Raw genomic sequence first — 27,183 nt, 5'->3', positions numbered from 1 at the left:
TCTGAGGAAAATTATAAAATCACCGAAATCAGCCATAGAGTTTTTGTTTTGAACTGATGACCGGATCAGAAATCGTACTCTGGTATGTAAAGGGTCGTATGCGGTCGAAAATAATTTACAAAATCAATGGCAACTTCTTTTCAGAAATGTTGTGCTAGTTTATAGAAACAACAGACTTATAATCTGACGTGTACACAAAATCCCTTCGATTACTTTTAGAAGTAGTTTTTAGCAACTCAGTCAGAATGACGTGTGTCTAGCACATATTCATAACGATTTCAATCAGAAACATTGTAATGTAGGTCTTAAAAAGTAGTCAATCTAGTACTACTAATTAAAATATTAGCGCTAATAACTTTTTGTTGCATAAATAGTATTAAACAGTATAGATAAGTGGTTGAAAGCCAAACAAATAGTGAGCGTTGTAAATAGCACCTGTTACATTCCCGATATGAATATTCAAATATTTGCGCGGTGTCAATATATGTATGCAACTGAATCGGAGAACTGCTCATTTAAGTACAGGTGTTCTGAGATTATAATTGGCACTTCCTTGTTGTTATGTAGTCAAAATAGATTCGCATGCAAACTATAAACAATAAACATCCATACAAACAAAGCAATGAAAAGGATTGTTAGAGTAGCTCAGCATTGATTGAAAAAAAAATTACAAAATTATGAGTTTACATTTTCCAATCGTTTTACGTTGCTTGCTTGTATTACAACAATTACAACAGCACCTTGCTTAGCACTTAGACTTTCGCTAATATTTGAATTTTAGATTTTTGCATGCTTAATTAATTTTGCGTTGGTCATTAACGAACAGCTGGAACAAAAACTAAAGTAAATTATTCATATAACATTATTGTAATTACCTCATCTTTGCTGTTTGTTGTGGTAAATGCTAAAGATAAATCTTTATTTTTTTTATTGCTTTTGCCTCTGATCTGCCTGCTGTCAATATTCATTCATCATTCGTCAGGCGAGCAGCGGCTTCTTTTGACTTTCGTTAGCACTTTTCTTCGGCATCATTTTGATCGGATAAATATGTACACTAGCTGATTATAGATGAGATGCCAAATGGTGTAAATAAATGTTTGAAAATATTTATTATATTTCTTGTTTAAGCTACTACTTTTAAGCCGATTAACCGATTATCGAATGCATTTATTTTGTTTATTTGCTATTTGAATTCATCTCTTATCTAAATCAAACCATCGACCAATCAACTAGATATTGTACGTATTTATGTAAATAATTAATTTGCGTATATCAATATATAAATATTTTATTAAGGTCATAAAAAGCTTTGGTTGCATCGTTAAGTTTAACCTGTTTGAGACGTTTTTGTTCTATTTTTTCATACATGTACCGTTATATAAAATTATCATATTAAATGAAAAAAAATACACAAAAGACTTAAGACACGAACTTCAGATTGAAAAAATATACCTATGAGAAATTATGAAAAGTCTTCTGGTATGTAAAATTCTTCAGATTTGCAAAACAGGCACTATTACTAATAATAAAATTGTCAAGTAAGAATGCAAAAAATAATTAATGATTTATTTTAGTTGTTTGATTAAAGTTTTATTTCCCATAGTAAAGCGGCTGTATATATATTAATAAATTATTATTCAAATCTAGAATTTACTAAAATTGACAATTGAGGAAATTGGACTTGAACCAATCTTTAATACAAATAATATACCGACTTTATCCCTTGAAATTTCAGTTATTTTTTTCCAATTATTAACTTTTTTCGTGTATTTCAAATTTATGTCAAATATGTGTACTTATACAAGTTCAAAAATTTTTAAATTCGTGTGAAAACAAAAATTTGAGACCAAGCGTACGAGAGGTTGATTAGAAGTTGTGGATCATCCACGAACCGGGGTGCTGCGGTCTGGCTTCAAGCACAACTTTCCTCCGTAAGTTAAATTGCAAAGATTAAAAGGAAATGTAATCTCTCTTTAATCACATAAATGTAAAGATGATATGACTAGAGGGTCGAAAAACACATGAGCTTGATAATTGCTGTTCAACTACTAGAATTTATACATTCGCAAGATCCGAGGTAAACTGAAGGAGGTTTAATTAGCTCTTAAGCCTCTGTAAGACTCACCTTTCCTATTACAATTCCTTTTGTATGGCAGTTGTAGAAGTTGCTTGGAAGAAGACAAGAAATAATAGTCTGAACATTTACTTTTTGACTGACCTTTCGTTATGTTTGTCGAGATTTAGGATTAGTCAAAGAGTTTGGGTAAAACTCTCTACGGTTTTCTAAAGCAGAACACTTGAGTCAATAGCACTGGCTCTAAAACCTAAACAATATATAAATACATATTTTTCTTCCTACTACCACAATTCACGCATTTCAATAGAAATTAACAAAGCAATAAGTAATATATGTGCGTATAAATAGAGTTACATATGTAAACATACAGTTAATAAACTGTTGCGTGCAAGAATTACTATTATGCCACGAACTATCATTGCTTCTTGCAAGTGTAATGACACATGTGGCCAGCGCCATATAAAAAAAAAATCTTAACATGCGGCACTAATACTCAATTAAATTATTTTTAAACAATAAGTATTTATTTGTTTTTGTTTTTAATTATTTCCTTTTAATTGTGCGCTGAAAACAGTGTATTTGCACTTGATTTACTTATCAACTCAAGCGTAATGCCGATATAAATATAGGCACACTTGCAAACAAACGTCCATATCCCCAACTGGCTAAATAAATTTGCACTCAGGTGTATGTATGTATGTGTGTGTAAACATCTTAAACGCGTTGACTACGTGCCGACCAGCACATAACCACACACAAATGATTTATTTATACATATACATATATGTATATGTATGCGAAATTGAGGCAATTAAAGTTGTTTGTTATCAAAGCAAAAATATCAACAAATGCTTGTTCTTGGTTGGTCCCACCGTTAACAGAATAGTTACAACGACATAAAAAATCCATCAATGAGTTACTAAGCATTTAAATATGTGTAGAGTATGTAAATAAAGAAAATAATTTAATTTATTCATTTAGGTTTACAAATAAAGTAATACTTGCAAGTAGAAGTGTAGGGTGCACCATTACAACACATCTTTTAACAACACAATGTCTGTAAAGGGGCCTCCTTTTGACCAAAACAAACTTTCTGTTGGTTGCTGTTTTTTGGTGTACCTCACCTTTCCATTAAGTCCAATAAAGATATCGGGTTAAGTAAGAGGTAACAATTGGAGGATCTGTCAAACCTTTTTAAGACATAAGCCCAGATATTTTTTTCAGAGACTGACCATCAACCAATGCCTGCCCAAAAAGTAATTTTTGGTTATTCTACAGCGTTTCATTCACGTTTGAGATTACACACCAATATAAATGATGGGACACCCTGTATATACTGTATTTTTTTTTTAAATCGCAAGATTACTAATGCTTATAGTAGAACTGTTAGAAACACTAAACACATATTTGTTGATGGATTGTGAGGGCAATGAAAGGGAAATTTGTAATATTCAAGCGCATATTATAAATCGCCAACAAAATTCAATTTGTTCGTAAATTGGTTGGAGGTTTGGCCAGTTTTATGATGGGTATTTCCTTTAGACTTGCTTCTAACTATAACCGGATAACCGATTTTGAGTTGTACCACTTTCTGGCGAAGTGGGGTCCGTTCTCTCATCTGCTGTATAAGGAAGATTGATTCGATTCACCAACACAAATCTACAATAAACCATAAATGTCATTATCTAGGCTTCTTTACTACCATAATATAGTGAAACTTGGTACTTTTAAGGTTTTGGCTTGTTCATCTACAGAGTATGTGAGTATGTTACTTGATAATTGTTAACTGACTACTATGTCTGATAATCGCTTGTTACAAGTCTAAAACCATAGTGATAAGCTTCAATTAGTTCGTTAACGGCACTGGAATGAAAAGTATTAGTGCGTCATAAAACTGGAGGATGATTTCACCATAGTTTACGTAGTTTGTTGAATTTCTGTATATTTTCCCATACATATTTCAAATTGGCTGCATTGCTAACTCTAAGACTATTCATCCGATCGTTTTGAGTTTTGCTGCTTATTTCATATATATTTCTCTGTACCCTGACCCTCCAGTGTTCGGTAGTTTGAAAAAGCACAGCGGGTTTGGTTTCATTTTCTCTAACACACTTATATGATTCAACAGTTTGAAAATGTGGTTCCCCCAGCATTTAAACTTTCATACACATTCAGGGGAAAGTAAATGGAAAGTCCAGCACCAACCTTGAAATATAACCTCAAACCATCTCGAAAAAAGTACCATTTTTATAAGTTTCCATACTATTCAGAGTTAACGGAATAGCTTAAAGTAGTGTATTATTTCTGCTACGATACCTTCAGAGCAATTCTTCTTCTCGGTTGGCCAATCAAATCCTATCCGATTGTACAATTGTGTTCCTAACAACGCTACGCAGCCAAGAAGATGGCAATATTTCTAGTATTAGATTAGGTTATAACGAAATACATTTCAAGGAAAGATGATAACAAGAAATCTAGAATAACTAGAATAGATATTAAGTTTTTATTAATATTAAGCGTTGTTCTAGTGCAATGATATTGACCTGTTGAAGTCAAACAATGAATGGTAAAATTCTAAGCTCAAGGCAATAGATGATATGTTCTTAGTAAATAATAACAAAAACAAGATTATTTTACTGTTTACATACACTTTTTTGTTTTAATTAAGGCTTTCAAAGATATCTTAAAGCAATTTCATTTTTTTAATCAATTGAACTGCCTATCTACCAATACAATGGTGTGAAGAATGATATCATTAAAATCAACTTTATTAAAATTATATTAAACCATTAAATGTATTTGCTTTCTCACAAATATTTGTACTTAGCAGTATATAGCGATTGCTCCAATATTTACAGGTTCCAAAGTATTGACATTTACTTCACTTAACTTTGGTTAATTTAACTGACTGATGTAGATATCTACCTATAAATATACATAAACTATTTTAATAGCTAAGGGCATTGCTAGATGATTGGCTGAGCTTCTTACAAATGGTTCAATTTTGTATATTTGCAGCTTGAAAACCAATATGCATTGGCGCCCATCGCCAATTTTTCACACAACATGTCACTTAAGCAATTCACTTGGGCAAAACGTGAATTGGTAATTAAATGAATTGAAACCAAATCAAATGTGCTTTTAATCACGTGTTTATACTGTCAGCGCGCTCATTGTTGTGAATGAGCTGACTTGGGTAATTAAGCACTGATTCTTGGCAAACGTTAAGAACTTGACATTTTCACATTGAATTGACTTGCGGTGCACTTTGCAACGTGTTGAGGTCACTGTGACCAGAAGGTTTTTTGTAATTCACGTAATTACACATTACAAGTTCAAGTATTGCATATATATAATATATACGTATGTGAGTGGGTAGTTCAAAGGAAGCATTCGAAATTGTTTGATAATCAGTTTCAATTATGCATCCCCTCCTTCTTTAATCGTTTAAAGTAATTTGAAATAAATATTAAATGTATATAATATTAATTATTCTAAATATATCTTGCCTTGATATTGAAAACTATATCATCGGTTCATGAAGGACACTAACACTAAATATAGACATTAAGAAATGCACAATTATGAACATATACCTAGACAAACTCAGCAATATCAAATGAAAATTTATTACTGAATATTAAATGGATTAAGAGCGTGTAATTTAAATTAGTCAAGCGCACCAGGTGCAAATAAAAACAAAATTGACCTATAAAATAGACAACAACAAAAACAACCACAAATGACAAATATCAATCAAACTGCCACGTTCGGCAGCAAACGACAGTAGCTGATCTAACGTGTCTGAAATGAATGCAATTATCGCTCGATAGCAGATCGTTCAGGCGGTCGTTTAGTCAGTCCGTTGCATGTTGTGCGGTTGCCAAGTGTAGAACTGCCATATTCTTTACAAATTGACAGCACTAAAACGTTGAAAATATGCACATTTATGCACCCATGGAATGTGAATAATTAGTTACATAATCATTTTTTTATGAAAATATCTAAAGTTTTATGTTTTAACAAGTTCGGTGGAGGCGTTAGTAGCTAACTAGCATTTGATTAGATTTAATTTACTTAAACAGGTGAGAGCGCACTAAGTTCGGACGGGATCGACTGAATTATAGCAGAAAAAAGTAACAACACTCGGCTGGGTATTGTACCAAAATCAAATACCCAGAAAAAAAGATTTTGAGGAAATGTATCTTCCTCTATTCCACATGGTCTTAGGAGTGAGCCTCGGTAAAAATACATACATTCAAAAATGAATTTCTTAGGTACAATTCATTAAGTCGTGTAAAAGAATTAAAATGTGTCTTGAAACACGACTGACCAACTGTTTAACTTGTTTTTGCACTACATAGAAGTATGTATTTAATTTTACCGTTAATTACAGACAAATATGCAAATGTTTACGATAGTTATTAATCTTGCTCTATGATATGAATTTTCTAATTACACTAAGGAATGCCTTTCTAGAAGTAAATAATACAATTTGCAAAAACAAAAGTAAAGCGAAAGGTGGCAGTGGGCCAACCGGCGGTCGTAATAGAATACCTGTCAAGCGCAAAGTACCAGAACGTAGAATCCCCTTGTAGAACAACTTTTTCTAATCTATTTTAGAATATGTATGAGCGCACGTGTTTTTTGCAATCAATGCCAGTGATTAACTACAAATTGAACAGGTGTGCTTGACCAGAGAATAAGTGCAGCCGCAATTGTCGCCATTAACGCCCACTTTTCTACGATTATACACGCACATACGCCCATACTACGGTATACAATCCGATAAAGCGCTTACCACATATTTTGCTCCATAAATCAATAACAACTTACTTACATAATTACATAATGCTTATTCATTTAACTTTTCTACTTTGGAATTCTGCCATCTGTTGATGCCTTATTGTTATTGCTATTGTTGAGCCACTTTTCCACTTTTATTAATTTTAATTTTTTGCCTATTTATTTTTATGGCATAATCTTTGAAATTACAATGCCTCAATTTATGTAAATTGCCACACTGGCGCTTGTGTACGTATGTATGCATGTGAATATGTCAGCCCGTGGCCAAAGTTCGTGGTAAAACTATAAAAAGAGTGATAAAAGCTCGCACCCAGTTTGGATAAATTTTCTTGTGAGTTCTAACATCAAAATGTCCACAGTAAATCGTTAAGTGAAAGTGTGAAAATGTTGAATTGACAATTATCGAGACAATAACTGTTAATCACTGGCTAAAGATCAGGCAACACGAATATTTGGTAATAAGTGTCAAATTATTATAAAAACAAATTAATATTAGAATGTAAACCTTATTACATTCCATTGATATTTGGACTTAGCTTAAGATGGGATTCTAAAAAATTGTAAGTAAATTTAAATATAGTTAGTTTTTACTTTTTATTTATACATTTGACAGTTTGACAAATTTTTGAACACGCTTTAATCATATTCTCTTTCGCAGATAAAAAAGTTTCGTCCTTTCGTAACTACAAATGATATATGTACACATATAAATATACATATTCATATATCGCCAACGACTTTGTTATGTTGTTACAAGTGGCAGACTAAATCGTAGTTTCTGGTTTTTACATAATCGCCAACTAGATTAGAACGTCTTGTAACAATAAGCGCTTCTAAGTAAAGCTTGAAATCAGTCATTAATGCAGTTATAACCAACTTATTTCACATTAATTTATTTATGAACTAAGTCACTCTGGCTTATTCCACATCACATACATATCAGTCGCTGGATGGACCAGTGCAATAAGGTGCTAAAAAACTGGCAACGAATCGCCTCAGGAACCACAAGAATACTTAAATGTTAATAAATCAACGAGTGCAATAGAACTGGTCGCTTACGTCAAAAATGTTGGCTATAAATCTCTTAATCGACGATAAAAAGTTAATGCATAATGAAATATAGGGTGATTTTTTAAGAGCTTGATAACTTTTTTTAAAAAAAAACGCATAAAATTTGCAAAATCTCATCGGTTCTTTATTTGAAACGTTAGATTGGTTCATGACATTTACTTTTTGAAGATAATTTCATTTAAATGTTGACCGCGGCTGCGTCTTAGGTGGTCCATTCGGAAAGTCCAATTTTGGGCAACTTTTTCGAGCATTTCGGCCGGAATAGCCCGAATTTCTTCGGAAATGTTGTCTTCCAAAGCTGGAATAGTTGCTGGCTTATTTCTGTAGACTTTAGACTTGACGTAGCCCCACAAAAAATAGTCTAAAGGCGTTAAATCGCATGATCTTGGTGGCCAACTTACGGGTCCATTTCTTGAGATGAATTGTTCTCCGAAGTTTTCCCTCAAAATGGCCATAGAATCGCGAGCTGTGTGGCATGTAGCGCCATCTTGTTGAAACCACATGTCAACCAAGTTCAGTTCTTCCATTTTTGGCAACAAAAAGTTTGTTAGCATCGAACGATAGCGATCGCCATTCACCGTAACGTTGCGTCCAACAGCATCTTTGAAAAAATACGGTCCAATGATTCCACCAGCGTACAAACCACACCAAACAGTGCATTTTTCGGGATGCATGGGCAGTTCTTGAACGGCTTCTGGTTGCTCTTCACCCCAAATGCGGCAATTTTGCTTATTTACGTAGCCATTCAACCAGAAATGAGCCTCATCGCTGAACAAAATTTGTCGATAAAAAAGCGCATTTCACATTTCGAACCGAACACTGATTTTGGTAATAAAATTCAATGATTTGCAAGCGTTGCTCGTTAGTAAGTCTATTCATGATGAAATGTCAAAGCATACTGAGCATCTTTCTCTTTGACACCATGTCTGAAATCCCACGTGATCTGTCAAATACTAATGCATGAAAATCCTAACCTCAAAAAAATCACCCGTTATAAGCGGATAAATAAATAACTAATGCAGTGAAAATCCACAAAGTTGTTGGCGAAATTCCCTGGAAGTGTCATACAATACTGGTAGAAAGGAACAACCAGAACCAGAAATTTTTTAATATATACTAATATATATCTAAAATATTGAAACAGTAGTTTTGACACATAAATGTTTCAGTCACTTTATTGAATATTGCACATGTACCACATATTTTAACATTTAAAAGCTTTTTTGTAATAATTAAACTCACATATAGAAATATTTTTAAGTAATATTTAGTTTTTTACAACAATGGTAGCACAACACTTGCCGGAATATTTTATAAGTATATTTAAGTACAAGTTTAACCATACATACATATATGAATATCTATTTGCTCATATATTTCGATGAGTTGAATACTTTTTTATGAGTTATTATTCACGAACATTGTCTATATGACTTGTGATTGGTTATATTATACTTCAAGACAATTATCTATATATACCATTTATTTAATATTTTATTAGTATCTTTACTTATATTTAATGTATTTTACTAACGACAAAATTGGGCTCTATTTGCACTGCCAGCAAAATGGATGTATGCTTGAAAAGATTATTAATAGTTAGAATTTCCCTAAATATGTTTCAAATATTGCTGTTTTTGTTTCTGTTTATTTAAATTAATTATTAATTTTATTTAACATTTTAATTATTTTTTGTTTGCTTCATTAATATTATTATCATTTAGTTACAAGTGTTTTGTAATTGTTTATTGGCTATGCAAAACAATAATTCCCTAATCCTCGGACGCAAGTTTACTATATGTGCCTAGTATTGTCTTAGCTCGGCATAGAACGAAAGTTATAGCAAGTTAAAAAGTTATTGTGTTTGAAAATAATATATTTGTGAAAATTTTAATTTTCTATTAATAAAAACAGAACACTCAGTTCAAATGATTTAATAATATTAATTATTAAAAAATAAGTAATTAATTAGTATTCGTTGATTTTTCTATGTCAAATTTCATTTTGAAAATTCTTAGAAATGTAGATCCCTTGCCAACTTATGCTGAAAGATTTATATCAACAACTATATTATGGTTATTAATACGACTACATCATCACATTAATGTACACTTTGAATACTTATAGATATTTATTATTTTAACTGTTTCACATTTTATATTATTTTTTCCACACTTTAATAATTAACAATAACTTAGTTAACTCTTCCAATCGTTATATTAAACAATGATCAAACTTTTTTCATTTATACTCTTCTCTTTCGTTAGGTATAGTCTATACTGCTGCATCATGTTTTGTTGTTGTCTTATAGTTCTGCTAGGTTTTTTCCTATTTTTAGTTTCAAATTCACTGCTTAGTTTCACATATAAATTAGACATTTACAGCTTTGTATTTTTTTGTATAAGTAAGTAAATATAATAGATATTAACCATTTTCAAAGTCCACATATTTCGTTTATTATCAATTTTACATATAAGCTCTATATCTAGATAATATGCATTTTATGTTTTTGTTGTAAGTACAGTAGGTACTTGATATTTACAAAGCCAATTAAACTGTTATCGTTTAATGTAAGATACATATTTAACAACGTAATTATAATTATTAAGTTTTCATCTGTATCTTAACTGAATGAAATAGATCCATTAATGTTCTTCAAAGTCCACATATTTTTTTATTATGAATACTATATATTATATAAGTTAATTACCTTAATTTTTTACATATCCCTCAATTTGTCTTTTGTTTTGTATGATTATCTATCTATCTGTATTTCATATATAATAATATTTACCTCTCTTAAGTATTTATAATGGGTGTCATAATTTTTCAAAGTCCACATATTTCTTTTCTTATTATAGGTATTTCATCTATAATATATATGTATTTATCCATGCACAATGTGTGATTATCATATGTTTTTTAATATTAAATATTTTTAATTAATGTATTGTTTGATATTATAATATACACTCAAATATATTAATCCTCAAATTCTTCCATTTCATTATCAAAAAATAGGAGATCAAAATCAAAATCTCTCCAATCGTTTTTGAATTATAGCATCATGGTACTTCGATGATTATTGCTATTAACCAGTAGGCCTTTTCATAAAATAGTATCATTATTAGTACTCACTAATCAGTAATTTTCAATGCAGCAGAAGTTGTAAATATAATCATACACATTTAAGAATTTATCTATATTTTCGTTTAGTTATGCATATGTACTATGCTTTAACTTTAGGTTTACGTGGCCTTTGTATATATATATCTGCCCATATTATAAATGAAAAGCCAAAACCTTTTTAAATCATTTTCTTTTTTTCATATTTGATCAGTTTGGAAAATGAACTCCAGCTGTTACCATGTTCATAATTTTTTCAGATTTTAATGATTTGCATCGAAAGAAAATGCTTAACAGAATTACCAGACTTCAACAGACAGTTTCTTATTTATTTTTCAATACTGGACTGCTTTTGAAGCTATTTTTTTGCAACTCTAAATACATACGTACATTGAACTATTATTGCTGAATTCTCTATAATTAATTTCATATTATTTTCAAAAGCACGATTTACCCTTTTAATAACCACTTGAGCTAATAGAGTTTCATTTCATAATCATTAGTAAAAGTTTATTATGCACATCTGAATTATTTGACATATATTTTAAGCAAAGGCATTACTACAAGCCTTACACAGTTTCTACAAACACACAAAACATGCAATATCAGAATAAAACAATAAAAATTCAAGAAGCTCTGGCTTACATTTAAAATACAATAAATTTAATTTCCAAAATATAAAAGCCATCAAACAAAATGCGAAAATGATTATCAGTTAAGAAACAACATTTATAGTTCCTCGCACATTTATTATGTCGTTATAACAGAATTCGGTCACTCGAAGGCTTTGATCGAGCGTGTGTTGTTGTAATGAATATTCATTAGTGTAATTATTTTTTTCTCAAAAATAATTAGATTCTAATTGATTTCCTAAAATTTAAATAATTAATTAAAATTAGAAACAAAACATAAAACAACATTTAAAATTTTATACATTAATGGATCGAAAGGTGTTGGTTCAAGCTAAGTTAGAAATTTATTAAACGATTTAAATGAATTTGAGAAGACAAAAATAAATAAAATTTTTAAAAATATTAAATTTCAAATTTAATATATAAGAAAAAATAAATATAAACTAAGTACTCTAAGTATATTTAGCTCAATGAAATATTTTTTATTTCATTAGTAATAAGCTAACCTCAACTATATATTTATTTAATGATGCCATAAACTGTTAATTCAAACTCGTAAAAAAGCATTCAACTAATTAAAAAAATATTTTAATTATTAAAGAAAAACAAAATAAAATCTTAACAAGTAATGAAAGTTTATCAAAGTTAATACTCTATTAATTTGTTTGGTTTAAGCTAAGGTCGACTTTTAATTTAGTTTAATAATTTTTCGAACTATTTACTCAAATGCCAAGAAAATTATATTATTTTTTGTTTTATTTTTAAAATGCAATGTTTTTTCGAACAATTTACTCGCATGTCAAATAAATAATTTTAGTGGTATTTAACAAATTATAGCCGACATATATAATATAATTAATATAATGCTAAATGTCAATCGCTTGATTGCACCTCCTGTTACCCCGCAAATAAAAACGTCTGTGTTTATGCTTTTATTCATTTATATATTCTCTGTGTATATATGTATATATATAAAATATCTTTGCGCTCTTATAACATAACAAAAATTAAACTCTACATACCTACAAAATAGTTACATTTAGATAATATTTAATAAGATACAAAATAAAAACGCACACATTATGTAAAAAACAAATATTTCACAATAATACAAAATAAAGACTTTACTAAACAACAACACAACAAAATATGCAGTTATCAAGTATTTTGATAATTAAAAAAACAAAAACAATTGGTAAATAAACAAAAAAATGGAATAATAATAATAATACATTTAGAGAAATACTACAATATAGTACATATTTTGAGGCACACATTTGTGCTTGCGTGCTTCAATGTGTGTGTGTGCTTCGTATTTGTTTGTGTGTGTGAGTATGTGAATTTGCTTAAGTACTAACGTTTGCTTTTTGGTCCAATACAGTTGCAGTGTTATACAAATAAAATAAATAAGAAAATACGTACATACAAGGTGAAGGGTATAAGGTGAGGTGTGTAGAGGGTGGTGGTGGTGGTGTGTGGTGTACATAAAGCCACACATAATTGCATGTGCGGTGAATTATACAAAAATATATGCATTTGGCCAATAAATCAATACAAAAAGGTTAACAACAATTTAGCGTTGAATTTAGATTTAAAAAATTTTCAAAAATGCTCTATAAGCAATATCAACCACAACATCAAAAAACAGGATACACATATATGTAAACAAAAAACCACTGAGATTTATGTTAAGTAGTATTTAAGAAATATTCAAATAAAAAACAAAACACTAAACTTTTTCTACGGCATGTCAATTTAAGTTAACAAGAGACGCGGCGAAACTACACAAGTGCTGGCCACGGCTGCCGACACGCCCGCTCTACTTCGCCTACATGCATATGTACATTACATGCGTACATATGCACAATTCAAACTAAACATATGTTAGGGAGTTTTGAGTTGGGTTTCACATGAATGGGTTAAACGATTTATAGAGATTTACTTAGAATGGACGCCTTAACTTGGAGATGGCATTTGTCAAGTGCAGGATTTCCGTGTTCATTTGCTGCACCAGTGTGTCCAATTTGTCGACGGAGTCCAGAATTTCGACGCGTTCGGTGTGTGGGTTGAAGCGTACCTCGAATGGACGCGACATGGTCGACACCCAGCGACGGAATTTGTCTTTGGCATCTTCGAAACTCTCGGCAACATAGTAGATGGGCTGGTATTCCTGGTCCTGGTAGGGTTGCACGGCAGTGGAGGCTGGTTCGAAAGCGCGATGTTCGCACTTGTCGCTGATGGCGTGCAAGAGCTCGCCATATGATGAGAGCAAACCCGCGCCGTAGGCTTTTACTTGACCGTGTTCCTTGCAGAGACCGAACTCAACGGTGAACCAGTAGACCTAAGTGTAGGAGAAGAAGAAAAAGAAGAAAATGGTGATTAGTTATATGTGTACATATATGCATTTTTTTGGGTGTGAAAATGTTTATGAAAATGGAAAACTTGACACTGACGCTTGGCCTTTACTGGTGCAACAATGGCTTGCGCGCTGTCAGGCGCTGAGAGTGGCCCTGTGCCATTGGTTGTTATGCACAAAAACAGCAGCGCGTTGTGACCTCAATCGTTGGTGACTGTCAAGCGCGCCAGTCATAGTTTCGGTTTAGCATTGAATAAAAATTTTCAAGTCAACTTGTTGCTTATATACATGGGAATATGTAACAGCGATAGTTTGACCGCGTACTTGCCATGTTCTTAGCATGCGCAACATTTTTACCGCTGATTAGAATTTTTGGCTGCCAAAGTCGCCGTTTTAAGCCTTTGTTTGTTTCTTTATCGTTTTTAGCTAAATGCCAAAATAAAGTGCACGCGTTTAAATGCAAGGCCAGCGCAATGCATATTCGAGTCAAGATTAAGACAACTCACTACAAATAATTACAGCAATGCACTTGCCCTCGCGCCGCCTAGCCGCCTCTAGGTGTATGTGTGCTAGCGCTGTCGTGCTGCCAAGCGCACGAACTTGAATTAAGCAGCCACAAAGTTTTTGTGTTATTGCATAGCGCAAGCACTTCAACTTGTCTTAGAAAACTCGCTTGAGGTGGCGCGTTCTTGCGATTATGCCAGTTTTGGCGCATGGACCGGGGGTAGTGTTGGCGTTGTAAAGACACCGCGCGCTGCATATGTATAGCGCAGAATGTCTAGCAGCGACAGCAGCTAGACCCTGTTTTAAGCATATGTCTGGCTGGGGTGGCAGTTATGGCTAAGTGGGCGCCTCAGCCGATAGCCAACAGTCAGTTGCCTTCATTGCAACTAAAATATCTAAATTGGCAATTAAAGCGAGCATTTAAACAAATTAAACTGCAAATGTACAGACATGCGCATACATATATATGACAGTATTATTGTTGGCTTGGCTCAAAGCTAGCTCATTTATGCATATTTATGGATTTACTTAGTTGCTGGCCAGTTGACTTTTAGAATTAAATTTGTTTAGAAAAGCGATATTTGCGATATCGAATTCGGTGCTGCGAAATATTTGCGTCAAGGCTACTAATCGAGATAATGCTAATAAGCGCACCACCGCTTGACTAGACGTTTTAATGGCTCGGTGTGTTTGGTTATGAATTGCTACAATATTGTCATACTTACAGTGGACAGCTTTTCGATTTCTTCATCGGAGGCTCCCAACGAAGCCAAACCGATCTCTTGTGAGAATTGTGCAAAACTGGGATCAGCTAAGAGTGGCATGTGACCGAGCAATTCGTGAATGCAATCGCTGTAAATGAGAGGAGAAGAAAAATAAATGATTTAGTATGTAATAAATTATGAGCAATAAATGAACAAAAAAGTAAAGTCAGAAAGTCCTAAAAGCAAGCTAAATCTAAATTATTGGCAAATTCCATTACAATAATACACCATTCTTTCTTTAGTGGCACTTTAAATGAGTCGCTTATAATTCAATCAAATTGTTGAAAATAGCTTTTATCACACTTTCTCATTTCTCTTAGTCAACAAGCAGACAGTAAAGCTTGCTGTTGGTCAATCACAGCACCCTTACTGCTTGCCTGCTCGAATACTGTTATTATGCTAAACTAATTACCAGTCGGTAATGACGCTGTCCTGCTCTTAAAGTGCGCAGAAGTGCTAAAGTGCCGACAATTTGCGACAATTTCATTTTCAAAGCTACCCTAACCTCTCTTTTGTTTCACTACAACGCAGCAGCCAACTCATCAACATCAGCAGCAGCAACGGCAGTAAAAGTTGTGAGGCAATTACAAGCTTCCGTCTGCTCACTTACCCTCACAGCATTGTTGCTATCACAGCTATTGTGGTTGTTGCCACACGAAAGCATATTTCCTGTCAAATGAAATTAGTGCATTTGCCTTTGTGCCTTGATTGTTGATGCTTGAGCTAATTTGCCGCAGCAGGAAGCACAGCACAAAGATGCCGTGTCCCAAACTTTTTGGAGAAATAGCTGTGTTGCTATTTCTCCTAGTAAAAGTATGTTTGTAGAGTTCAAAAACTAGATACTTACGGTTCGGGTGTGTGGTATGGTGAGTTGACGTGGCGCACATATTGTGTGCTCTGGAAGATGCGGAATGCCAGCGAGGCGAGGAAGTCGCGTGCGGTCAAGAGACCGGCAGCGGGACGCAGTGTGAAACCGGTGTTGCGACGCAAAAAGTCAGACATCTCTTGCAATTGTGGCAGACGATGTTCGACGAAGATCTGCTCGTCCCGCAACTTCTGGAAAGCAGCACGGTATTCTTGGCAAGCGTGCTTCTTCGACAAATCGACAACAGTCAAGAGCACCGAACGCCAGGTCTTAACCTCAACATCAGAGTATTCGATGTATGGGATTGGATCGCCATATTTGTAAGCGAAAGCGATTTCGGCGATCTCCTTACGACGTTGGCGATAGACTTTATCAGCAAAACCGGGATGGTTCATGTCCAAATCGGGTTCGTATTTGGTCATCAAGTGATTGCAGTTATCCAACTCGGAGGCATGCTTGGGGAACCATGGTGCTTTAACGCTGATGTTATGTTCGGCCAACAGACTGATGCTATAGAACGAGCCCGATTGACGGAGCGAGCGTACGAGTTGCAACAGATTGCCCCGTGTCATATCGACCTTAATGAGTACATCGTGATCGACGCCTTGTTCGCGTGACACACGCGATTCTACATGTTGTACGGCACCCTTGAACGTTTCGATGGCCTTGAGTATGCGGCCAAGCGAAGAGATGCCCTCCTTAAGGCGTACGACGAGCGCAGCGCTCTGCATGGCATTCTCCGCTTCGGTGGATTCGGCGGCGGCGTTGGCAAGCAAAACTTCCTCTTCGGTAAGACCGGCATCTGTGGGTGGAGTTGTGCAAAAGAATGCCAAGTTAATAAAATATATAGTTATGTGTGGATATTATATTTTAATTCTCAAATGGAATTATATGCCAGATTAATCCGCTTGGTTTGCTAAGCACGCATTCTAAGCGTTTTCAGCTGCAGTCAATTACGGCTGAAGCATGAAAGATGATGCGGAATGCAATGCGCTACCACAAGTTTCTCACAGTGCCCTTGTTGAGGCTAGCGGGGGATAATTGGAGTAAATGTTGGGTGCAAAATTGCAAATCGGCTTTTGTCACAATTTCCTCGCATTTTTTTTTTACCAGCTATTGTTGCCGTGAAGCCAAGCGCGTAAGATTCGCCTTTTATCATGCTCAAACGCTTCTAGTGACATAATAAAATCAGCGCAATAAAAATAGCATCGGCGGAAATGTACGCAATGGCGTTGGCAAAAGAAATGGAAATATTAAAAGGAAATGTGCGATTTTCACATTTGAAATGTGCTGCGTACGTGCTAGTGCACAAGCGCATCCTTCGCTTGTATGTGTTTATGTGTGAGCGTATTAAGTGGCATATGCTTCATCATCATCATAATGCGGTTGAAGGCACTTATATGACTCCGACATTAACCCGCACCCCATCAACTCAACTGTTGCTTACCATTTGAATTGTTGCTGTTGTTACTGCCCTCACCCTGTGCAGCAGCGCCCAACGAGGCGTTGTCGTTTTCGTTATGGGCTTCTGAGTCGTAAGTAGTTTTCGAAATGAAAAGAAACGAAAATAAAACGAAAAAAATTAATAAAATCATAAAATAAATAGAAGGAAAAAATGTAAAAAATAGGAAACAAATATTGCACGATATTAAATGAAGTGTGCATAAATCAAAATTCCTATTTTTTGCGTTCTTCTAGATAGACTACCTGCTGGGATGTCATGTACTTCAGCTGGTATCTCCACATTTTCAACCGATTCATCGGCTTGCAATTCAATTTCCTGCTCGATTGGAGCGCCCTTAGCTTGCTGAATGCATTGCTCCAAAGTGGCTTCGTCTAATTATTGAAAATTAAAATAATAAAGAAATAATAATAATTAAAACAAATAAGAAATATAAATTAATTTAAATGAAATTTTAAAATAAACAAAAGCAAATTAACAAATTGAAATGCAAAATTAAAGAACATTTTGTTTATTTGCTTTGCAGTACGAAAATCTCTCATGCGATATTTTTTTGTAATTTTCGTATTTTTGAACTTTTGTAATTATGAGTTTATTTTTCTTACTATTGCGCTTAATTCTTCTTCTTTAACTTACCATTGGTCTTTTGGCGCGCTTCCTCCAGCACAGTTTGTTTATTTTGCTTGACAACCAAGCTTTCAAAGCGCGCATCGTCCACCAACGAGCGACGGCGTGATGGATAGCCATTCTGCAAGAGGAAAAAATTTTATGATTTTTTGTTGTTGTTGTGTGAGAAGTTAATTAAGCTAAAATTTAGTATTAAAAAATTATTTATTTTTTGTTTTTACCACCCTAATACCGTTGGTGACCAACCGACAACCACCTGTCGGTCGTCTAATGCGTTGCCATTGCCTAGAAAGCTTTTAAGCGCCTTTTCCACTCAAATCACCGAGCAGCGTGGGTGTTTGATTGAGTGATTGTGGGGAGCACATTAAGGGGGTGGCTAATGCTTAAAGCACACTTAAGAGCATTAAGTGTGCATTTGGGTGAGTGTGTGCGGAAATAAAGTAGAAAAGCGGATATGTGTAGGAAATTGGCGCATCAGCCGCAGATTAGAGTGGTTTGAGCAAGAAAAATATGGTTATGATTGTCATGTAGACTTAGAGAGAGCGAGGTGGAGAGCACTAATACATAATTCGAAACGATCAAGTTGGATTTTATAGAATTAAAACATTTCATAATAGAATAGGAAATGCTAAAACAAAATGTTTTTTTACCAAAAATGTATAAAAAGAAAGTTTATTTAAAAAGTATGTGCAATTATGATTTTAGAAATTTAAACTCGGATTTGTTTACTTTTCTCTACGGCCGCGAGTGGTGGAATTTTTTCCACTTCGCCTGCAAATCACTTGACACTTATGCAATGTGATTTACTTTCCGCTCGTATGCGCTCGCGCTGCTGCTCACTCTCCACATAGCCAAATACCTTCCGACAATTATGCCGTTGTTAACAATTTTGTCTTGTTGTTTTATTTATGGTGTGACACAATTTAAACAAATAAAATTATGTATGTACGTGTTTGCCTGAAGATGCTGTATTTCAACACAATAAACGGACAGACACTGTGGCAGACTGACGACTCGCCGCTTGGCCCAATACTCCACTGAACTGAAATGCGGTCCGCACAGTGCAGCGCTTTGTACACGGCCGCTTGCAAGACTCATGTGGAGCCGGTTACAAAATCTCAGCGCTTGTCTTTATCATTTGGAAGTTGGCTTATTGAAAACGAAAGTGATGCTGCTGCGCCGCGCTTTGTTTTGATTGCACCGCTGTTGTTGTTGTTGGTTTAACAAAATGTTTCGGTACTTTTCGAAAACTCAGCCACATGCCACCGCGCGTCTCAAGCGCTCATTGTGTGCTTTCGTATATTTTATCAGCAAACAAAAACAATAATAACAACGATAAAAACGCTTAAGCTACGAAATTTGCCGGCTAAAAACTGGTTTATGTACCGAAATAAAGCAAAATATGACAAAATAAAAGGAGGAAAAATAAAAATAATTTGCATAGCATTAACTCTTTGTTTTTTCGACGGATGCTGATTTGCGTGTGTAAGTTTGGTACGCGCATGCGCGCGCGTCATATCGTCTTTGCCCTTTGAGGCAAGTTGATAAGCGCGTAAATCGTTAAGAAAAAAAGTATAACAAAAAATCGAAAATAGCTTATTCATTGACTTGAATACTTGTCATTTGTTTTTGTTTGGTCCATTGTGTTCACTTTCGTTCGAAATCTTAAATAACCGTACGCTTACAGGCAATGACACCAAATGAAGTTGTCAAATAGCGCCATCGACACGTAAGCGACTGACTTTAAGTAATATTTTGACAGCTTAAGGTGTTAATATCGCATAAATTTGCTGATCAATGAGTTGGGCATAGCTATGTATGTATGCGAACGAGTTTGAGCCATTATTGGGCGCACAATGGGATGTGCTGAATTGTGTTTTGTACAAATACATTATTTAAATTTGATTTTAACGCGCTCTGATATAGATATGTAAGCTGTAAGATCAGCGCTCGTGGCAAGCAGGAAGTATTAGTGAACTTTTGAAGAAGCAAAGGGAAATATGCGTATAATGGTCACATACAATGGCTTAAGTACAATTTATGCGCTTTTCCTGTTAGCCCTTAGCGCGCATTTTCTAAACATTTTTTTGTTTTCAATACATTTTTGTTACATTGACCTTCGGCGATCACGCCAAATTTAGGCACACGGTCATGTGGGAAAGCTGATGAAAGAGCGTCTATTTTTTGTATCAGACTTTAGACGCGGATTTAAATATTTTTAATGGATTTTTGTGGATAACTCAATAAATTTAAAATTGAATTTACATTTACTAAAACGCAATGAGGTTACACACCTCAACAGCGGCAGCGAAGACGCCAACTAATGCAATTTTTTGTCAACCAAATATTTACTTGACGTTGCATGAAAACAACTTTGCGCTGACAGGTGCTTCATGTGCCGGTGACTGATGATATATTGTTGGCTTACTTGCGCATAATTTTCCCTTTTTCTGCTGCGTGATTAACTTAAGCGCATCACTACAACTCAGCACTGCGCAGTACACGCCCACTTTCACTCTTAACGGTTTAATTAAACAGTGTGTTAAATAACACCACTGTCAACATGTCAAGACTAATGGTTAATGGCTGGTTACTGTCTTTCTGTTGGTTTTGAAAATGTCGAATTCTGAATACATTTATGCGCCTGCATTTTGAATTGCATTTCGCTTTGTATTTTGAGATATTAATGTATTAAATGTGTCGATAAAAGTTGGAATTAAATTTGCTAATTAAAAATTGGTACGTTTGGCGTCTGTCACGTAGTCCAAATGGTTTACTTATTTACAGACAGACACATATGTATATTTGTTGTGTGTTTGAAAACAACGCAATAGATTTTGACATTCATTTTGGAAATTTAGGTGATTTTCGCAATTTAATAATTTATGTGTGACAAGTAATATTTGAGCTTATTAGGTGAAAAAAACAAACAAATGAATAAAAATATTTTCAATATTAAATTGTGCTAATTTAATGTTAATATCTATTAATTTAATTTTATTTTAAAATAAATAGAGGAATTGAAGAATTTCTACGATTTTCTGATTAAAAAAACCTTTTAAAGCATTTTAGAAATAAAATATTCAATTTTACTTGATCCTTAATAACAGGCTTACAATTTGAACATTTGATTATTTTTTATTTAGTATTTAGAATTTTTTAAAAATAATTATTTTTCAGAAGCAATTTTAATGATAATCATTACTTTAGAAAAAATTTTCACTTTTTTATATTACTTTTGTCACAAAATTTAATAGAGAATTTTTTAAACCACGTATGTTTTAAACTTCTCAAATCAAAATCTTTTGCAAAAAAAAAATATAAATTTGTTTATAACTTTACATAATATTTTTAATAAAAAAAATATATTTTTTTAAATTTCGAATTTTAATTTTATTTTTACATCTGTTGCATTTGACTCACCTCAATACTGTAGGATTTTTTGATAGCGAACATTTCGCGGTTCTTTTGTGCAGCAGCTACGGCCATCATTTTGTTAGTTTTTGTTTTTTATAAATATACGAATACGAAGAGAATTCAAATTTATCGCAAAGTGCAATATGTGACACTTTCTTTATAAGTATTTGCGGTTTTTGAGTTTTTTATTTAACGACTGTTCTCAGAAATAAGCCTACGAAATGCACTTTCACTGCTTATTTCACAATAATAATAAAAAATGTTCTTGCCAATTTTCTGTTAATCAACTTTAAAGTAGTTTTGCGGAACGGTGTTTGCGTCTATGCAGCTCCAGAAATCACACAAATTTGTTTTTACACAGGATCTTTAACTTGTCGAACTTCCAGTTATCGAAACTTGTCAATTGCTTATGAACTTTTCGATTTAGCTTGCTTTAACTTTTGTATCCTTCGATTTGTAATTATTTTACTCGCAGGCAGAAAAGCTAATTCTCAATTTTTATATTACAACAAACACAGCGTTTCAAATATTTAACAAACTACTTAACTTCTTAACCAAAGTGGCAAGTCTTAAGAGCGAATGATAGCGAATCAATGCATGCTTGGTGTCCGGCGGCGTTCGCTTAAATACCCTCAAAACGTATCGTATGAAACGATAAAAGAGCCGCTGAGCCGAAGCTCGGCCGCCGTCGTCGTCGTTGCTCTTGGGGTGGCAAGCGAACTTGTGAGTGCGTTTGTGCGTGTGTTTGTGTGTGCGCGTACAGTGGGGCTATGTGTGGCGAGCGTGCAGACGAGCGTTCAAGCGGCTGCTCGAAAATCCGCTACAGCTTTCGGGCCGTTTCAATTTGTTGTTGCTGTTATTTTTGCTCCCATTAACAGGTGATGAAGACGTCATCAGCGCGACAATCACTGCGCAGCATCAGCTACACACCAGTACGCGCTCTCCAGACGCGCGCTCGCTCTCTCTCTTTCGCTGCAAAAACAACAGCAAACACAACGCTATGCAAATAAATGACTTGGACGCTGGTCATACTCGTGGGGTTCCCTCACGTTTGCGCACACACCAAGTTCAAGTTCCAGAGCGCGATTCTGTTCAAGGCGCGCTCATACGCTCATACGCTCGCCGAAAACCGATGCTGACGTTAATCGAAGTGCTGGAATCACCCGGCGTTGTTATGTTTGTTTGTCGTATTGCTGTTGTTGTGGCTACTGGTGTGATTTTTGTTTGGTCCAGCAGTCTAACAGCGCAGCAGCAGCTGTGCGCTACAGGTGAGCGATTGAGCTGGTTTAGCACGCTTGCGCACGTCATCGCGAACCTCGGCGACGCGTCATTAACACGCCGTTCTCGATACTCGGCTTTCGGAACGTCTGTATACAGTATATCACCGCCATACACACCGTTAATTATATTTGTTTGCTATTTTTTGTTTGTTTGTCACACGCTTGCTTACGAGTATTTCGGGTAATGCTTTCCAAGAAAGTCCACTGGGAATTTTTCCAGCACTCCTACTGTATGAATCCAATGTCGTGAAGATATCACCAAAATGTACTCTGTTAGTGTTGGGTCATCATTAGTTTTATTTCAGGGGTATAAATTATACGGCAAAAGCAGTCATAAAATAAAATTAACTAGAATTTATTGAACAGTAAACAATTGGGAAATTTAGAAAGTGAAGAACAGTTAAAACTTTTAAACAACGAGTTAATAATACAACATCTGATATTACCAAAAATGTGTATGCTTGGAATATACACAAATATACATATTTTCCATAGAGTGTAGCTTCCACCTTATCGAATAGAAACAGATATTTCTGAAATGTAAATTATTTTTTATGGAACAAATTATAATTTTTCCTTCAATAATTACTATAGCATTTTAAATGCATCTTCCCTACGTAGGACCACTGCAACTAAATGGGTTTTCAATAAGAGACAAACACGATTTGGGATTTCAATGAAATTCTTTATTTCTGTGCAGGCACATTCGATGCCATTATATATGGAACCCGATTTATTTGCCACGCTTGCAGAAGTCCCGAAGCCGAACCCAATTTTCGACGGTTTTCAAGCATAAATCGGGCGTTACTGCTGTAATTTCACATTCGATATTCGTTAGAAGCTCATAAATCATCGCTGACTTGTTAGCATAGACCCATAGACTTGACGTAGTCCCACAGGAAATATTCTAACGGCATCAAATCGCATGACCGTTTCGGCCAATTGACTGGGAAGATAACACATTCACCAAACCAATAAATCTATTGTGACATTCGCTGTGTGGTGCCGTCCAGATGGAACCACATATTGTCCACGTCCATATCATCCAATTCGGGCCAATAATATTCGGTTATCATTGAGCGGTAGCGATTCCAATTTCCAGTAACGTGCCGGTCTTGATCATCACGGAAGAAGTACGGCCCAATGACGCCGCCGGCCTAAACCATGGATTACGTTTGGATTGCCGCCTGACCCTGCATTTTTTGCTTTTTTCACGAAACCAGCAATGATCTGTCCATAAATTGGACGTAGCGCTCATAAAAAGTGAGTCCACTGACTCCGAATTTCGTTAATTGTTGGATCGTATATCTTTCCATGATGAAATACCAAACTTTACTGAAGAGAAATGTTAAAAGAGCAGAAAACATATAACGTCGTTTGCTGTCCCTATCGGTCTACTTTTGTAGAGTCCCTATTGAAAAACCAATTTTTTGTAAAATGTTTCATATGCATAGTATATACACCTTCTTTCTCATTACTGTTTGTGGGCGGCCAACTTCAAGACATAATGCAATGATATTGTAGGATGCATCTTACAAACTGTATGTTCATTGAGATTTGACATTTTTCGATTGAATTACATAGATGACATAGGTGACCGTAGAGTGTCGCAATCTTTCTTGGTATATATCATTGTTGGTTCTTCAACACTTGCTGCTAGGTAGCTTCAAATTACGAAAACATCAAAAAAAGTTTAAACGGAATCCAGACTATTTAAAAACACAGCTTCAATTTATCCCTCATCACTACAAGCCAAACTATGTATGTTTATAGTGATTTATACCTACATAAGTATATACATAACTACATGTGTGTAGAAGCACCGGCAGACAGCGAGTAGCAAACATCAAATATTGCTAAAACCGCAGGTGGTATGAACATGAAAGTTTCAACGCCCAAATATTTTTAAAGTTTAAGATTTTTCATCTACAACACACACAATTGTGCAAAAAAGAAACAAATTAAAGCCAAAAATACGAATATGAAACCCACCGAATTGTCGAATAGTTATTTTTAGCATTTGCGCAAATTAAACTTCAACAAATTCTTAATTAAAGAAAACAAAGAAAATTGCGAATCATATTCATAACTAATTATGTAGCATAATGAACAAGCATAACTAAACTATAAATAATTCAAAGTTCGTTTTCCTTCTCGACATCGAAGAATTCGCTTCGATTTGCAGGCAACATTGTCTTGCTGACAGCCGGTGTAACTGGGAAATCCGGCAACTAATATCACATATACATTCTATTTACATAACTATTTACGAATCGAGCTAAGTGTTGTATAATCGAACTGGTCTTTCATAAGCCTACATAAGTGAGTGGGGTTCAAGTATTTGCTTGTTCAATTGTTGTAAACAAAGAATGGCAATAGGATTTAAAATTATGCTGTAAGAAAATAATAGAATAACCACTACTAATCACATTTACTTAATGTGACAACTTTCGAAGGAATTTCATTGGGGGAATTTCGTTTTGCGTCAGCAGTTAAGGCGATTCCCTTTCACTGGGCTTCAGCAAGTTCAAGGACTTTATTAACCACTTAAAATGGAATTATGAGAAATCAATTAAATGTGTCTTTGTCATTTACTAAACAGCCGCATAGCTTGGCTTTTCAAAGTATCATTTGCTCAAATTGAAAGTAGAAAAACTTAATAGCAACCTTGTCATTAGCGGCTTACTAGAAACGCTTATTAGTCAATGAAATTATGTTAGCAATCAACTCATAAATCAGTTTGCCTGTCTAAATATTGCACCTTGCCTACGGCAGTGAAAAATAATAGAGATTGATATACTTTTATATGCATACTAGAATATTGAAATGTTTAGAATAAAGAAGCAAATATAGTAATACCTATGCGTCTGCTTTTCATTATGACTACAGTGATCCTCGCTTATGTGATAACTCCTGACAGGATCATCCAAAAAAAAAAAAATAAATAAAAAATAAAAAATGTGTGTTTTAGGTAAGACCATGCTTGAACGAAGGAAATACAATTTGATAACAAAAGTCTTGACTTGGAGCGCACACCTACCAAAGGCTGTATCTCCGAAACTATTATTCGGATCGACTTGAAATCGACTGAAAATTTAGGACAATATTCTTGAGATGTTGTATAAATTAATAAGCCAAAAAACAAAAAATCGATTTTTTGAATTCACGAAACCCATGTAACCCCTTAAAGCAAAATAAAAGCACCTTCGATTACGAGAGATTCCGACCGTATTTAAAAGAAATCTAAATCTCAAGAATTAAAATCTAAGTGTTTCCTGCAAATAATTCTCAAAAACCGATAGTTGTTTGGAGGCGACTTAAAATTTTTAGAAATATTAATTCATGGAATAACGAGTTTTACGAAGAACTTAAGCAGGAAATAGTTGAATTGTATCGAATGGAGAATCAAATTATTTAAGTGTAGACACTGTTTGAACCAATTGAAAAATATAAAAATATGTTTGGTAATGATTAACGCAATAATAATTTTGACTGTAACTTCTCTTTCATGTGACATTTCATTACACTGTACAACTTCGGCTAGGTATTGGATTAAGCTAGTTTTATCCTGCAGATTGAGTCATAAGTAAACAAATTGTATTCTTCGATTTTCGAAGTTAGAATCCAAATTCGAAATATTTCGATTGGAAGTTCCAAAAAGGACTTTTTAAAAATATTATCATTTATTACAGGATATAGCTATTAAAAAATTAAAAATACAGATTATATAATATCAAAATTTTCTTCTCAATTCCATAAAACTTTTTTTTGATAATCTTATATGACAGATTTTATAAGGGTCTAGTATTTTTTGATATATGTATATTTTAATAATATAAATATTATGCACTGGCTCTTCAGTCTGTCAATGTTATAATATTCACTCATAGTCAATAGATACAAGGTATGATTTCATATTTGAATTTCAATATTATGTGAACTAGACAGCTTTAAGGGGCCAATCTAGAGCCCTCAAAAATACATAAATTTTACAACTTATTCTGAAAGAATGGGCTACCATCTACGGGAAATAATAACAACACAAAATCTACAATTTTCTCCGAATAATGTTATCATGACAAACAGAAAAGCAACAAGAAAGAACATTAAAATCCTAAACTGGCTTATGACATCGCAATGTTTTTTTTTTTTTAATTCTTCCTCAGTGCTTTTAATCATATGATGCTCTAAATATA

The 27,183-nt window shown here is 34.1% G+C and overlaps 1 protein-coding gene and 1 long non-coding RNA gene across 3 annotated transcripts; one reads left to right on the top strand and one right to left on the bottom strand.

Annotated features, from left to right (window-relative positions):
- Window positions 1-6,838: 6,838 nt before the first annotated feature.
- On the top strand, window positions 6,839-9,518 carry LOC105214860 (uncharacterized). Its single transcript, XR_851862.3, has 3 exons — window positions 6,839-7,443; window positions 7,542-8,007; window positions 8,953-9,518. It is a non-coding gene; the product is annotated as an uncharacterized LOC105214860 (long non-coding RNA).
- A 3,117-nt stretch (window positions 9,519-12,635) lies between these two features.
- LOC105214861 (tyrosine 3-monooxygenase) lies at window positions 12,636-22,317 on the bottom strand. 2 transcript variants are annotated; one of them, XM_011188528.3, is made up of 7 exons: window positions 21,714-22,317; window positions 18,300-18,411; window positions 17,909-18,037; window positions 17,649-17,729; window positions 16,184-17,003; window positions 15,298-15,424; window positions 12,636-14,053 (listed from the first exon to the last, which is right to left on the bottom strand). In XM_011188528.3, exons 1-7 carry the CDS (start codon window positions 21,780-21,782, stop codon window positions 13,655-13,657), a joined length of 1,737 nt encoding a protein of 578 aa, XP_011186830.1. In that variant the 5' UTR covers window positions 21,783-22,317; the 3' UTR covers window positions 12,636-13,654. The 2 variants fall into 2 exon arrangements, with proteins under 2 accessions (XP_011186830.1, XP_011186831.1); XM_011188529.3 differs by having other exon boundaries at window positions 17,649-17,726.
- Between the last annotated feature and the right edge of the window lie 4,866 nt (window positions 22,318-27,183).

This window comes from Zeugodacus cucurbitae, chromosome 4 (genome assembly GCF_028554725.1).
Source record: "Zeugodacus cucurbitae isolate PBARC_wt_2022May chromosome 4, idZeuCucr1.2, whole genome shotgun sequence".
Classification (NCBI taxonomy): Eukaryota; Metazoa; Arthropoda; class Insecta; order Diptera; family Tephritidae; genus Zeugodacus; species Zeugodacus cucurbitae.
Note: the sequence above shows the minus strand (reverse complement) of the source record. Positions and strands in the feature narration are given on the sequence as shown.